This window comes from Buteo buteo, chromosome 2 (assembly GCF_964188355.1).
Source record: "Buteo buteo chromosome 2, bButBut1.hap1.1, whole genome shotgun sequence".
Taxonomy (NCBI): Eukaryota; Metazoa; Chordata; class Aves; order Accipitriformes; family Accipitridae; genus Buteo; species Buteo buteo.
Genome location: NC_134172.1, coordinates 79,006,517 through 79,022,060, shown reverse-complemented (window position 1 = coordinate 79,022,060; position 15,544 = coordinate 79,006,517). Strand labels below are relative to the sequence as shown.

General features: G+C 61.8%; 2 protein-coding genes across 3 annotated transcripts; one reads left to right on the top strand and one right to left on the bottom strand.

The window, feature by feature from the left end:
* Positions 1-139: 139 nt before the first annotated feature.
* C2H20orf96 (chromosome 2 C20orf96 homolog) lies at positions 140-8,768 on the bottom strand. 2 transcript variants are annotated; one of them, XM_075021994.1, is made up of 11 exons: positions 8,204-8,768; positions 7,841-7,904; positions 7,495-7,612; positions 6,995-7,137; positions 6,269-6,427; positions 5,688-5,787; positions 5,124-5,281; positions 4,900-5,001; positions 3,918-4,001; positions 3,503-3,621; positions 140-623 (listed from the first exon to the last, which is right to left on the bottom strand). In XM_075021994.1, exons 1-11 carry the CDS (start codon positions 8,233-8,235, stop codon positions 563-565), a joined length of 1,140 nt encoding a protein of 379 aa, XP_074878095.1. In that variant the 5' UTR covers positions 8,236-8,768; the 3' UTR covers positions 140-562. The 2 variants fall into 2 exon arrangements, with proteins under 2 accessions (XP_074878095.1, XP_074878103.1); XM_075022002.1 differs by having other exon boundaries at positions 8,493-8,768.
* A 1,281-nt stretch (positions 8,769-10,049) lies between these two features.
* On the top strand, positions 10,050-14,792 carry SOX12 (SRY-box transcription factor 12). Its single transcript, XM_075022010.1, has 2 exons — positions 10,050-11,381; positions 11,961-14,792. Exon 1 carries the CDS (start codon positions 10,466-10,468, stop codon positions 11,363-11,365), a length of 900 nt encoding a protein of 299 aa, XP_074878111.1. The 5' UTR covers positions 10,050-10,465; the 3' UTR covers positions 11,366-11,381; positions 11,961-14,792.
* Positions 14,793-15,544: the final 752 nt, after the last annotated feature.

The window sequence follows — 15,544 nt, the reverse complement described above, 5'->3', positions numbered from 1 at the left end:
CCGGTCCTGCCCGATGCCCGGCGGGGCTGCGCTTTGCCGGGTCCTCGGAGCCCTGCTCGGCAGACACCGCGGTACCGTAACGATGGGGAGCGCGGCCGGAGGCTGGCTTGGCACGGGTGAGAACAGGAGCTGGCTTTATTTGAAGCTGTCGGTTGGCCCGGACCTACCACTGGCACCAAACTGCCCGAGCACCGGCTCCGTGCGGGCACCGCTCTGACCCCGCGCTGGGACACCAGTCCCACCTGCACTGGGATGCGCTGGCAGGGCCTTGTGGCACCAGGGCTGCTCCCGGAACACCCCTCACTGTGACAGGGAAGTTCCTTTGGGCTTCAACCCCTCCGGCATTACCCCGTGAGCACAGCACAGCCCAGGCAGGCCAGGGATGACGGTAACACCTTTACTGCACCATAAAAACCACATCAGCGAGTCCCCAAGGCGGTTGAGCGGGGCTGGGATGGAGAAGTGCTGACGGCAAAGGAGGGGGCTTCACAGCTCGGCACCTCATCCAAGCCCGGCCACACCGTGTGCTGGGCGAGGGGCCTGCGAGCGTAGCCTGGCCGTGTCAGATGAGCGGTGTCTCCTTGGCAGGGAGGCTGAGGACCACCTCGGTATCCGGCGTGCATCTAAGGGAGAGAGGAAAGTTAGGAGGGGCAAAGTGAAGAGTGGGAATAAGCCGCCATGCGAGGAGGAGGTGGAACAGGAGAAGCTCCTGCATGGCCAGGGTGGGAGGTGGGTGACTGCTCAGATGCTCTGCGCAGCCCACTCAGAGCTTGGAGGCACCCGATCCCCTGCATGTGGGGATCAGAGGGCTTGGGGTGGGTGGAGGGAAGCCTGCTGTGCGTTAGCTGTGCCATCTTCTCTGTGTCCCCAGGGTCCAGGACTGGTTTTAGTGGGGAGGGCCCAGACACTTGTTCTGGAACACAGGACAAAGCAAGCAGCTGGGGAGAGCAGGGGGAAAAACCCTTTAAAACCAGATGAGGGGTGTTGTGCACAGTCCCTGTTCAGCATGAACCAGAGCCCTGCCCGACCACTAGCTCAGCCCAGCACTATTTTGCTTTTCGGCTCACCCTTCACCATCTACCCCAGCCACTAACCACTCTGCCTACAAAAGAAATCAGCTCCAAGTCTGAGACCTTCTCCACGGCCCTTTCTTAGGCCACGCTTGCGACTAAACCCTCCGCAAGGCAGGCTCGGAGCTCGCTGGCCTTCCCGGAGAGGCAGAGCCAGACGTAACCCTGGGGCTCTGAGAGGGAGAAGGAATGAAATTAGCCGCCCCTCACTGTCAATCCCGAAAGACAAACAGCAGTGGAGAAAGCCCGTCGGAACAGCCGGGTACATCTGCTTTCTCGCAGAGAGAGGACAAGCACAGTGAGCTGGGCTTGCTTAGAGCTGCGCTCGCTCAGAGCTGCGCTCATCCATCTCCGTCTCAGTCCAGGACAAACTGTGCGTCCAGAGTCCCCACAGCACAGGGCTTGAAGCTGCTGGTGAAATCCACCCGGGGTCCCCTGAAGCAAGAGGATCTTGAATGAGGGGAAACTGAAATGCAGATGGGAACGGATACGCAGGGGGTTACAGCTCCTCCGGGCTCCACGGGCTGCCAGCAGCACACAGAGATCCAAAGAGGGCCAGCAAGAGTCGGGCGCTCCTACGCACCCTTATGCTCCCAGGCTGAGTGTAGCTTGTGTCTGATTTTGCTCTTTCAAGAAGCAAATCCGGTGTCTGGAACCAAAGGGTTAATTAGAAAAAACGAAGGGCTGGTGAAGTCGTGTGAAAAGTTGCAGGGAGGTCAGTGGGAAAGGGCTGAGGGATGGCGGAGAGGGCTCTGGCACGGGCTCCTGCCTGTCAGGGCGGGTAAGCACCAAATGCCTGACTTGTGATGTTACAGAAACTTTCCACTTGGGCCTTCCTGCTATTTTTAACTCTTCTCCCAGCCACCCTCAGTAACCCCAGCCCCACCAGCTGTCAAGGCCAATTAATTCCCTTTTTTCATCATTTTTTTAATCAGAAAAAAATTAAGTTGCACTAATCCATCACGCAGCCGCTCGCCTCCCCTCGCCATCTCCTGACACGTTCCAGGCTTTCCTCCTGCTTCAGCTCGTGCCTCCACAGTGCTGCAGCCATACCTGCCTTCCAGCTAAAACCCAGGCCCTGGAGTGGAAGATCTAGCCCCTCTTGTCACCTGTACCACCACCGGTTTGCTGGGCGAGCGTCTGCTCATCCCAAGGGATGATATTTTCATGCAAAATAACCCCTGTGTGCATGCGAGGTGTGGAGGAGTTGAGGGGCTGGCCTGCACCTGCAGCGGCGGGACGCGCTGGAAAGCAATGACTCTGTTAACAGACATCTCTGTGCCAAGAACAATTTGTATAGGCAGTTGCTGTAAATAAACGCACATATGCACGCTGTTCTGCGTACAACTACGGGTTTCAGGCTATAGCATGCTCAAGATCTAAACACATTTGACCCATTTTTTTTTCTCAGGTTTATACGCCTGGTCAGCAGACAGCGCAGAAAGCCGAGGCACCTCTAAATCATTGGTGATTTTTGTGATTTGTCCTGCCCTGGGTAAGACCCCACTGCCATGGGACAAGGGACAGCGTTACGGCTTCAGCCTGCCGTGGGTACGGTGGAAAATAGCTTGTCACGGCTGGCTGTTGGTATGCTTCAGCCCACGGACTTGGCCCGTCTGGGTCTGTCCCTGGAGAGGAGAGCCCGGTATTCCTGTGATCGAGCTGGCAGGGCCTTCTCCCCATCAACACTGAGGACTCACCTTACACTTTGTAATTCTTATATCCAGTATCAGCACAGCACACACTGGTAAGCAGGAGTGAGGATTACCCACAATCTCCACTCGGGAAGTAATTAGCTACCAGAGAACTGGGGCAGGGAAAGAGCAGTGAGAAAGATAACAAAGTTTTGCCTTTTTGCTGCCAGCCAATGCTGCCAGCACATTTTTTTACATATTAGGGAAACAGCTGCCCCTCTTTGTTCTCACAGACTGCTGGTGCCATTTCACACAACCAGCAAGGCGGCTCTAGATGGGCAAGACCTGCCTCGACAGGGATGCTCCTTGTGAGCCTGCCCCCTTCCCTCAGTTTTGTTTCCTAACCATGAAGTGAAAATAACAATAAAGTAAGAGTCAGTGTAGGCACAAGGGCCTTGAAAAGCTCTGCTGGTCCTGACTGTCCCCGGCTGCAGCCACTGATCATCTCCACTTGCAGGCTGCACAAAGGGAAGCCCAGAAGAGAGATGCAATGTGACCAGGGATCAGTATTAGAGTTGTGGCTAGTTCCCAGCTGCTCTTAGGCAAGACCACAAGACCCTGCAGCCATCTTTCCAAGCAGAACCCAACGTAACTGTGGGTTTTTACCCCAGGCTGTGCGTAGGTTTAACAGTGATGTCTGTGGAAACAATGGGGTAAGGTTATCAGCACTCAGTGCCAACAACTTTGCAGCCCAAGGCCACAGAGAAAGGGCTGTGCAAGCCCACTGACCAGCCTTACTTTGGTCTGTGGAGAAGAACATCAGCAAAGATCAGCTCTCTTGGGTCTCTTGCACTCTGGCGGAGCATCTGGATGCTTCTCTTCAGCTCACCGATCTCCTCCTCCAGGTCCTTAATAATCTGAATGAATGACATTTCTAAGAGTCCTTTACTTTGCAATAGAAGCAGGAATTAAAAGTTTTAGAGATTTTGCAAACAGCAGAGCTAGAGAACATCCCTCGTGCAAGTGAGCCCCTAACAGGCTTCCTGAAATACCTGCTGGACTGCTCGTCCTCAGCATGTCCTACCAGCCCACTGACTCCAGTGGAAATGGAAGGCAATGTACCCCACTAAGGCAGACAAAATCCTCGTGAAGGGAAAGGGCTGAGGGTGGCTGGCTCTGCTGCACTGCGCTCATTCTTCCCCAGCTCGCTCACCTCCCTTTGCCTCAGTATTTCACATCGCAGAATGTGGTTGTTTATCACCATCTGCTTCAGGCCATCCTGGTGCAGCAACGTCTCCTGTGTGGGTGAAGAGAAGAAAACCAGCTGAAGAAACTCCACAGTAACCACCAGCATGAAACCCTGCCACTGCTGGGTGCCAGTGCTGGCCGTGTCCAAGTGCATCGCTCTTCAAGAAAATGATTTCTGCTTGAACAAGGTTTGGGTTCCAGCTCTAAAAAGAGAATATCATTGAGATCACATTGTGCTGATTATGGAACAAGACTGAGGAACTCAAGAGATCCAGTTCAGTTTCCCAGGCAAAGCTTGTTAATATTGCTTGGGTAACTTGTATCACCTGTGCTTCCAGATTCACCTGTAAAAGAGCACAGCAGTTCTGCATCAGAGCAGGCTGTAAAGCGAGTCAGTAATTAATTATTTTCCTGGTGCTCTCAAGCTGCTAACCCAGGAAAAGTGCTAAGCACATCATGCGAGCAGGAACTGTGCAACAGTTCCTCCTATTTTGGGAAGAACGACAGCAGTCCCTGCTCTGTAGTGCTGCATATAGTTTAATATCCTCATGAATTTATTACAAACATATGTGCGCTGCCACAGCAGTGTCACAGCCAATTAGCGAGGCAGCTACCTAAATAATGTAATACAACAGGGACCATAAAAGCAGGGTGAATGTTGGGTCACAGTGCACTCACCTCCACGTGGCAAACTCTCAGGAGCGAGTCTGAGAATATTTTAACACACCAGACTACAGCAGCAAGTCAGAAGTGCATCTCATGTACCCTCCCAGCCTGACAAACAGCTCCAGTACGGCATCAGGAGGGGAGCAGCAATTCTTTGTTACTCTTTGGGTGCTGGCTGCACCATGCTGTTGCTAATGGGCAATGTGTGGCAGCCCCTGCCTTGTATCCCAGCTCCCAGAAACTGATTCCCCTTGCTGGGATGTCTCATGAGTTCCACAAACCTCCACGACTTTCTGTAATAGTGCTTCTTGTTCTGCCCGTGCCTTCTCTTCCAACTCCTCCAAGATGGCCTTCCCCATTTCTTCTGTCTTGTCTATCTCCTCCTGAGAACAGCAGGAAGGAGTGCACAGAAACAACAGGAGCGTTAGGCAAGATAACCATCACGTTCCTTCCTCCCCTTCCCTCTCCCTCCTCCCTGGCAACACTGCAAGAGAGGCCTCGGCACCTGCTGTTGCTCCTTCAGTTTCTGGATGCTGCGCTGCAGAAGGGCTATCTGGACAGCTTGTTCCGGATACTGCCCGTTGATGTAGGTGTGCAGGACACTGAGCTCGTCCTGGAGAACCTGTACCTTTGATGTGACTTCATCCAGCTGCTGCTGTAGCTCTGAATGAAAGTCAAAACAGAGAATCTCAAACCAGGCATTCCAGAGCTTCGCTTCTTCACTAAGGAGTCTGTCCTGCATTTGCCTGAATCCTCTCTACAGAGATTACACACCCTGAGGGAAGCGGGAACGGCTACCTCAAGTCAGACCACCTTGACCAGATCCTGCCCTCCTGCAAGGAGCAATTCTTCCCACCCCCCTGAACACAGGCTGCCGGGTGTCACAGGGCTCTCTCTGTCCTGACAGGCTGATGGGAAGATCATCCCCACAGACCAAATGGGATTAATTTTCAGACATGAAATTGTCTGATGTTTATAAGATCAACACAGTGTCTTTAACCTCATAAGAAGGAAAGCAAAGGTAACACAGTTGTATAGACTGCATTTCATAGTAATGCGAGCAACTCACTTCCCAGATTCTTCTCCATTGTTTTTTCTGTTTCCTGGAGGTCTGCCCTTGCTGTATCCAGCTGGTTCTGATTGAAGGACTGCACGATTGCCTTCACCCTCTGCACAGGGAGAAATCCAGTCACTGCTCATTCCACAGAGCTCTGAAACATCCCCCTGCACCATCCCTGACCTTCCTCTCATGTGCTGTTGCTTGCATTAGCAGGACAGAGGAATCCGTCGCCGTGGCTGCTGCCAGCTCGTGCATGGGAGCTGCTCTGGGGAGCAGAGTGGTGCTTCAGGAGCCAGCTGGAGCCAAGGACATTACAGAGAGATGGATTTGGGCTGTTACGGGGTGACTACTGTTGCTTGGGACTGTTACAGTCAGGGTGCTCTCATGACTTTAAAACACAGACACAAAACAAGAGCACTTCACAGGATCTTTGGGCATCAGAGAGCTCCCCGTGGGACTGGGGATGTTCCAGTCACACTCGGTGCAGTGGAAGGGGCTGGGCAGCGCCTGACCCTTCTCCAGTACTAATGAGTAATGGGAAGTTCTGCACTCTGCTGAATTGGGTCTGTTGGTCAACCTTAAAGCCTCACCTGAAGTACTTCATACCGCTGCAGCAGGCTCCTGGCTTGCTTGGCAGTGCTGTCATCAGTGTGCTGGATGTCCTTCATCAGCTGGCAGTTGGTCTCTGCCAGGTGGGCACTGCGCTGCTTCAGCTCCTCGACAGCATTTTTCTTCAGATTGGTCAGATTCTGCATGAATTTGTGGATTAAAGTGTTGCGGATTCCACCAGTCCCACCCACCCCAAGTTTTCATAGCATCGTCTGCCATCCCCGGGACATTCCTGTGCCATGGTAACAGCAGCCTTACTGCTGAGGCACTCTGACTTCCCCCATACAGCACACCCTTGCTCCCACGTTCCTTTCTACCAGCTGCAGGATCACATCTCTTTTATAACCATCTTTCACCTACTAAAAAGCTGTGGTCATGTCCTCCACCTCATCCTTCTCTTTGCTAGACAGAAAATCTGATACTGACAGTCTTTTCTAACAGGTCACATTTCCTAAATCTCATCCCTCCTACTGCTACAGTCTGGACTCTCTCTTGGTTTCTCTTAATTTTTCTTCATAGACAATATCAAGGTTAGATTTCACCAGCATTAAGCAGAGCAGCATAATTACCTCCAGTGTATTAATAAATAAACACATGCCATTTTGCAAGAGTGAGTCAGGCTGCTAGAATTTCCTCCATAAAGGCAGCCAGGGTAACTGTATGGATTTGCTACCTACATCCCAGCACTGGATATTTGTGGCACGTACTGTGGTAATTTTGATCTCTTCCAAGGTTTTAGCTAATTCAGCCTTCTTGAGCGCTAATTTCCTCTGAGTAAAACTTCTGTATTTCTCTTGGGATGATGATGTCTCTGAAGGCAACGGTGGTTTTTTACTCAGCATAAATGCAACTGGTGAAACAAACAAAGAAAAGCCTGTGCTTATTTCACAGTCCAGTTTCAATGCTTTACATCTACTCTCTCCTGTCATATGTGACTGAGAGAAATAAAAAGAACAACTGAGAGACTGAATTCAAACCTTCTGCGGCCCCAGCAAAAGCCATTTGCAGTTACAGCCCAGGAGCCAAGCCTACAAAGCGCTCCCTGGCCTTTTCTAGTTCACCCCCTTTATTCTCAGCATTTCCCCTTGGATAATTTCCTTTTTGTGGCTTTTGCTGAACATCTCCCAGCAGAAAGCACTGGGTTAACTCAAAAGCAGCACCAGTGGGCAGGGGCAGCAGGGCGGTGTATAGAGGAATCTCTCCCAACCTGGCTTGTTCTTCTCCCCTTTCTTCTTCTTGTCCTCGCTGGTGAGCAGTGGCAAAGTCAGCCTGTGGGCTGGAGATTTCCTCTCCTCTGCTTCTGCCTTCTGCCATTTGCTGTAATCCTAAACTCAGCACGACAGTAGCACAGAGAAGATGGGGAGTCAGAGGAGGTTTGTGAGGAGAGACCTCTCTGACATGCCCCACAGTTCTGACTCCCCTCTGCAACTCCTCTGGGGCTTCCCGGTGTCCCTTCACCAGCCTGGAGAAGCAAATCTCCAGGCCTGTTTGAGAGACGCCTCGTTTACAACCACGGTGCTGTGTCATAAACCCCAGGGGAACAAGAGACTTACTATTCTCTTGAACTCTTCCGTGATATTCGGGCCCGGGCCCTGTCCATCCATCTCGGCGCAGGCTCTGGAAGGAAAAAGCGTAACCCCAGCGAGGAGGCTGAGCCCCGCAGCTCCGCCTGTCCCCACGGATAAGCCTCTGTGGGTCCAAAGTCAGAGCAGAGAGGCAGTGACACCCCCGGGCTATGGTACCCTTAAGTGAACCCCATCTCCTCCTTGCCCCATGGGGACCCCCCTGCCCATTCCCTATAGGGAGCCCCCCTCCCCACCCCATGCCCCCCAGGGAGTCTTCCTGCCTGTCGCCTACGGGGAGACCTCCTGGCCCGCTCCTTTGTCCCACTGGGACCCCCCGGAGATCCCCCGTACCCCGCATCCCAGTCTCCCGGGCCGGTCTCCATGGCGACAGCAGGAGGGTACGGAAACCGGGCGGGGCCCGCGCTCCCGGGAAGGGCGCCCCCTGCCGGCTCCGCCCCTGCCCCCGCACGGCAGGAGCCCGGGATCCACCGGGACGGGATCCACCGGGGCGAGGGCCGGCCGCCCCGGAGAGCCCGGAGCAGGGCGGCCCCGGCGCCAGCGGGCACCGGGCAGCCGCCTCAGGGCCCCGCAAAGCTGTTCGGCCCTACGGGCATTGCCATGTTAATGGCCGGGGGCTCACCCCCGGAGCCGTGTGGGTCGGGGTGGGATGGCCCAGCAAGATGCACGGTGCCAGGGTCATAGGGGAGCTGGCGCGGCCGGTGCCCGGTACCGGGCACGGCGGGCGGGAAAGGCTCGGGCATGCGCCGCCCGCAGGCGCCGTGCGAGGCCCAAGGCGATGAGGAAGGTCACGGCGGAGGCTTGTGTGGCGTTCCCCGGGGCAGCGGGGCTCGGGCAGGGCCCCGGGACAGGCCGCAGTGGCCGGGACAGGCCGCGGCGGCGGCGGGGCCCCGGTCCCCGCTCGGGCCCCTGTTACCACGGCAACTGGCGGGCGGCGGCTCAGCCAATGGGCGCGCACCCTGCGGCGGGGGCCGCGCGCCGCGGCGGCAGCCAATGGGCGCGGCCCCTGGCGGGCAGCCCGCGGTCTCCGGGGCAACAGGACCGCCGCCGCCGGCGCCGCCCCATTGGTGCCGCCCGCAGCGCGGCGGAGGGGGCGGGGCCTAGGCGGGAGGGGCGGGGCCTGGCGGGGCCGGGCAGCGCGGGACGGGGCCCCACTCGTGTCACCGGGGGGAGCCGCGTGGCCGCCCCGTGGGCAGCGCGGGCCCCGTTCCCCCCACCCACCCCCCGCCCCGCTCTGACCCACCGGGAGCCCAGCCGCGGGGAGGCGCCGCTGGGCCGGGCGGGGGGACACGCGTCGTGCAGGAAGGCACCGGCCTTCCCACGCCGCGGGGGACCGAGGGCTGCGAGCCCCGGCGGGACGGCACGGGGGCTGTCCCGGGCCAGGGGGACCCGGGAGAGTGGGCAGGACCGGCAGGGGCGGGGTCAGGGAGCGGCGTCCCGGGCGGGCGGAGCGGTGCCCGGGCCGCTCCCGGGGGGGGGTGTCCGTGAGGGGCCCACGTGTGCGGGTGTAGGGTGCACCGGGGACACCGGGGTGCCCAGACCGGGGGAGCAGCGGGTACTGGCGCTAGTTGGAGCATCCCCGGGTGGGTCCCGGAGAGCACGGGGAGGTACCGGGGTGCCGAGGCCGGGGCAGCGGGACGCTCGTGTGAAGGTACCGGCGGTCACCGGGGACGCTGCGCTGCTCAGCGGGGGGCACGGGGAGCTACCGGGGGTGCCGTGGCGGCGGTACCGGGGCGTGCCGCCCTGCCATTCTCTCCAGCAACCCCTCTCCGGAGGGCGCCCATTGGCGGAGCCGGATATTTCCCCCCGCCCCGCGGCCAATGGGCCGGGCGGGGGCGGTGCCTCCCATTGACAGAACCGGCGCGGCGGTGTTTACCGGGGGCGGAGCGGCGGCGGCTATAAGAGCGGCACCGGGGGGCGTGCGGCTCCCGGGCTGCCCGCACCGCCCCCGCGCACCCCCCGACCCGGACCCTCCGCAGCGTCTCCGCACCGCACCCGACCGGAGCGTCCGTCGACTTCACGGGGGAAGCATCCGCGGGGCGGGGCGGAGGAGCATCCCCGGGCCGGTCCAGAGCATCCCGGACCGTCCCCGGGCCGGTGCGGACCATCCCCGGGCCGGTCCAGAACATCCCGGCGCATCCCCGGGCCGGTCCAGAGCATCCCCGGGCCGGTCCGGAGCATCCCCGGGCCGGTCCAGAGCATCCCGGCGCATCCCCGGGCCGGTGCGGAGCATCCCCGGGCCGGTCCAGAGCATCCGGGAGCATCCCCAGGCCGGTGCGGAGCATCCCCGGACCGGACCGCTGTGGAGCATCCCCGAGTCGGAGACCGCCGGCCCGGCCCGGGCCCCCTCCGGACCATCTCGGCCGCCGCCGCCCCGGCGGAGCCGCCCCCGCCGTGCGCCCCCGGGCCCCGGTGCGGCCCCCTGCGCCCCGCCCCGCCGCCGCCGCCGCCGCCCGCTCCGCACAATGGGGGCGGCGCGGCGCGGCGCGTAGCGGCGGGCGGGGAGGCGGCGGCGGGCGGGGAGGAGGAGGAGGAGGAGGAGGAGGAAGAAGAAGAGGCGGCGGCGGCGGCAGGGGGGGGGTCCCGGGCCCCGGTATGGTGCAGCGCGGTACGCGGGGCCGGGGCGCGGAGGCTCGGCGGGAGCCCTGCGCCCCGTTGCCCACCCGCGACGCCGAACCCGCCTGGTGCAAGACGCCGAGCGGGCACATCAAGCGGCCGATGAACGCCTTCATGGTGTGGTCGCAGCACGAGCGTCGCAAGATCATGGACCAGTGGCCCGACATGCACAACGCCGAGATCTCCAAGCGCCTGGGCCGGCGCTGGCAGCTCCTCCACGACTCCGAGAAGATCCCCTTTGTCAAGGAGGCCGAGCGCCTGCGCCTCAAGCACATGGCCGACTACCCCGACTACAAGTACCGGCCACGGAAAAAGGGCAAGGTGGGCACCGGCGCGTCCCGCCCGCGGCTCCCGGTGAAGATCAAACCCTCCGTGCTAGGCCGCGTCTCCGCCGGCCGCAGGCAGCCCGCCAAACCGCCCGCCGACCCCGACGCCCCGCAGGAACCCGCGCCGGAGGTGCCCGTCGAGGACTGCCCCGCGGCGCCCGGCACGGCCGCCCGGCACGCGGCGCCCGCCGGGGAACGCGGCCCCCAGGAGCCCCCCGCGCCCCCGAGCCCCGCCGCCGCCTGCCCCGATGCGGGGAGGTCCCCGGAGAGCGGGTCCCCCTCTCCCATGTCGGCCGGGTCCCCTCCCTCCTCCTTCAGCTCCTCCGATGAGGAGCTGGAGGAAGAGCTGCTGGGGGTCCTGCCCGGGCGGGCCCCCGCCGGTGCCGCCTGCGGCACCCTGGACTGGTCCGTCTTCGACAAGGACCACGACCTCTTCCCGCGGGGAGGCTCCTCGCACTTCGAGTTCCCGGACTATTGCACGCCCGAGGTGACAGAGATGATAGCGGGGGACTGGCTCATGTCCAGCATCTCGGACTTGGTCTTTACCTACTGAGTCCCGCGCTCTGCAGGTAATGCTCTTTTTTTTTTTTTTTTTTTCCCCCCACAATCAGGTCGTATCAAAAAAAAAATACCACAAAAAAACCCCCCAACAAACCCCAGGAGAAAAAAAAAAACCATAAAAAGAACCGAAACCAGCTGTTTACATGCAGGAATCAGGTATTTTGCCTTGAAGGCGCTGGAAGGCAGAGCTCCCTGCTCACCCCACCCCCCCGGCACACACCCACTCCTCATCCGTCCGTCTGTCCGGCTCTCGCCTCGCGACCGCCGGACGCGTGGCTGGCCGCCGCGGTTATTTGCCTGTGAAATGCGAGCATCTAACCGGGTTTTTCATTGTCAGCGCCCGGCCCCTTCCCCCTGCGGCTCCGGCCGCCGCGGTGCTGCCGGCCATGGCTGCTCCCGGTCGCTGCCATCCCCACCGGCGGCTGCCTCGTGTTCCCTCCCGCTCTGCGGGCAACGGGAGCACCCGTGCCGCCCTCGGCTCTCGGTGCCCATCCCGCCCTCCCCATTCCTCAGGGAATGGCCGATTCCTTTTGCTTTTTGACCGCATTTAAAGTACGGCTTCAATTTTCTCCTCTTCCTTGTTGCAGCCCTTGGGGAGGGATCCCCGGCTGCGCCACGTCCAGGGGCGGCAGAGCCATGCGGAGCCCTCCCTGCCCGACGCCTCGTTTTGGGGGGGGGGGGGTGTCTCCGGCTTCGGGGGTTCGGTGTCCCACAGGACCGGCTCTTTCCCCGCGGCGCACGCTCCCCGCCGCTCGCTTTGGGAAGAGCGAAGTTGCGCGCACGTGATCCGCACGTGGACGCGGGAGGCTGTGTTGTCCCTCTCGCCAGGCGGTTCTGCGGAGGAAGTTGTGCCGCGGGGGGAGCCCCTGCCCGTAGGTACCCCAAACCCCAGTGGGAACGAGCCCTTCCCAAAGCAGCCAGCCCCCAATTTGAGCCTTGGATGCGGTGTCCACGCAGGACCCGCTCTGGGCTGGCTCACCTTGGCCGGTGGAGCCGGGTCCCAGCGTGCCCGGCCGCGGTGAGCGATGCTGCCGGGGTGGCAGGGAGCGGGCAGGGCAGGGTGGCTGGCAAGGGATGTTGCAGGAAATCTGCCTTAAGCAACCACCCAAATGGGGCCGAGGGCGGCCAGAGCCGACGCTGGTGGGCGTGCGGGGTGTGGGCGATGCTCCGGCGCGGCGTTCCACCGCGCCAAGAGCAGGGGCATCCCGGCAAATCGCTGCCAAGGAGCTTCCCGGCAGGGAAGGTCCTGCCGCAGCGACTCTTCCAGCTGGGTTTTTCTTTGCTTTTCCTAATGGCTCCTTCCCTGCAATGAGCTGCCTCCTCCCGCTGCCGGGGAGCACGTGGCTGCAGCGCCGGCTCGGCGGCCGCCGCAGGCTGCGTTTGTGGGGCAGGGGCTGCGCTCGGGTACGGCTGTGCTGTGTGGGGTGCCGGTGGGGACCCCGGTCACCCCGAGCTGCCGGCCTTGGGGACGTGGCCGTGGCGGGGGGCTGGCAGCACCCGGAGGAGCTGTGCTGGGCTCGGCGGGGACCGCTGCTTGAAGCAGCCTCTGAGGTCCCCCCACGGCCCCGATTCCCGGGGGGGGTCTGGGTGTGTGGGAGCCCTTTTGACCCGTCCCGGGCAGTGGGGGTGCCGGGGGCAGAGGGGCACCCGCTCCCCGGGGCTCTGCCTCCCTGTTTTGGGGCTGCCGGTTCCTCCGGTCACAGGCTGCCCCATGCCTGCCCATTGCCGTGGGGCCGGCCGGAGCCGTGACCAGGGGAAGGGCATCCCCCTCCTCGCCCCTCCCGGGGCTCTGGCAGCCCCCCAGGGTGGCTCGGAGAGGGGGACGGGCCCGGCCCCGCTGCCAGAGATGCCGGTGGCTCCGGCTCAGCCGTGGGGACAGGCACCGCGGCGCAGGGAGAGGTGCGTCCCTGGGCCCTTCGCAGGGATGCTCGGTGTCCCCCAGCCCCGTCCCGGGTGGCCTCGGGGTCCCCTCGAGGCACCTCCCTGACGGCCAGCCATCAGCATTGTAGATGTGTCGGTGTGTAGCGGTAGCTGTGCGTGTGTGTGTCGGCGTTGCGTTAGCCACGGTGTTTCAGTAGCCCCGGTGCGGGTGCCAGCCTGCGGAGGCAGGCGGGTGTCACGCATCAGACACGTGTTCCCCATATAGAGCGTGTCCCCGTCCCTGCCCCCCCTCTCCCACCCCCTCGCCCCCCACCCCGAGGCCGTTCCCCACCGGACCCAGCCCCAGCCAAGGTGGAAAAGCCAAATAATCGCCAGACCAGCCGCGACGGCGGCAGCCTGCTCCTGCCTCGCCGCCGCCCCGGGGGGGGTGGTCTGCCTTCCCACCCCCCACGCCAGGAGCACCCCAAGCCCCCTCCCACACATGAACCAGGTTTGGGGTTCCCGTGGGGTCCTGCGGCCCCCTGGGGCTCTCCGACGCGCACAGATCTCGCCCAGCACCTCGGTGCCTTCTCGGGGAGCGCGCAGCCAGGGGCGCTCGGGAAAGGCGCCGAGGCTGCCGGCCGCCCGCCCTCCATCCCCATCCATGGGGAAGCCAAAGCCCCCAAGTACCTGCAGGGCCCGAGGCCACGGTGAGGGTCTCGTATCATACGTGTGCTCTGCCAGCCCTGGAACTTGGGGCTGCAACTCCTGTTTCCAGCAGGGACACGGGCAGCCCGGGATCCCGGTGGGTCCCCTGGGTGCCGTGCATCACCCGTGGGCTGGGGCACTCCCTCCACGGACTGTCAGGCGAAACGTTTCCTCAGGAGCAGGTTCTGGGTCAGCGCCAGAACCGGAGCCAGAGCCGGGGTCTCGTCCCCCCCACCCCGGCCGCAAGCACAACACCATCCGCTTCGTCCCCGTCCCCGTCCCCCTCCTGCCCCCTCCTCGAGACTCGCTGGGTTTGTTTATCCGGGGGGGAACCGTTGTGGACAGTGGTGGATTTTCTGTGCCGTGTGGTTGTAGTGCTTAGAGACCCCCCCCAGCGTGCGGCCCCCTCCCGCTGCGCCCCCCGCCTCCCCGCTGCCCGGTGCTGGCTGGCATGCGTGTGTGAGCGTGTGTGCGTGCGACATCCCGTCATCACTAGAGACAAAGCGAATAATAATAATAATAATAAAATAAATGAATAATAAAAATAAACCAAACCTCTCTCAGGAAGAAGCCGCCCCGGCGGCGGCCAAGCGGGCCGGGGGCCCCCGGAGCTGGCGGGGCCCCAGCGCAGCCTGTGGATGGGCACCAGCGCTCGGGGTCACCTTTGTAGTGTTGTGTTAGTGAAGGTTTCCTGTATCTGTTGTCTTGGAGAAATAGGCTTTTAGCTGAGGGGCAGCCCCGGCCCCCTGTCCCGTCCCAGCGGGGGGGTGCGAAGCGGCCGGCTCTGGCTCTGCGGAAGCTCGGCTAACGGTTATCCTGACTGTTGTGACTATGGAATAAAGTGTGTTGGTCTGCTGCCCACGGCTCCGGCTCCTCCTGCGCCGCCTCGCTCCTCCCAGGGGGATGTGGAGCTCCCAGGGGGATGTGGGGTTCCCAGGGGGATGTGGGGTTTGCTGGGGGATGTGGGGTTCCCAGGGAGATGCAGCGTTTGCTGGGGGATGCAGCGTTCCTGGGGGATGCGGGGCTTCCAGGGGGATGTGGGGTTCCCAGCAGCCAGCACCCAGCTCCCAGGCGTGTCAGCTCCCACCTTGGTCCACGGGCTCCCACTCTGAGCCCCGGTTCCCATGGGCTCCCACACCGACCATTCCCTGGGGAGCAGGCTGGGTGTCCCCTGGGAGCAGTGCCACGCTGCTGGGGGGTGTGAGCGTGCGTGTCTGTGTGTGTGTGCACGCATGTGCGTGTGGGTGCATCTCCCTGCGCTTGCGTAAGCACCCGCTTGGCGTGCGGCGCGTGTGCCCGCACCCCGTGCGTGTGTGTGCGGGCTGCACGCGCGTGCACGGTCTGGGTGTGCGGCGTGTGGACGCACAGCGTGCGCGCGTGTCTGTGTGCATATGCCCGCGCTGTGCACACATGTGCTCCATGCACGCGTGGGCTCTGCACGTGCCCACGCGTGCCGCGTGCGGTGCACGCGTGTGCTGTGTCTGCTCTGTGCACGCGCAGCCCCACGGCACCGTCAGCTCCGCTCGGGGGCTGGGGGGGGGCTAATCCAGCCCCGCAGGAGGGCTCGGGGGGGGGGGCCACGGGGGGCACGCGATGCTTGCGT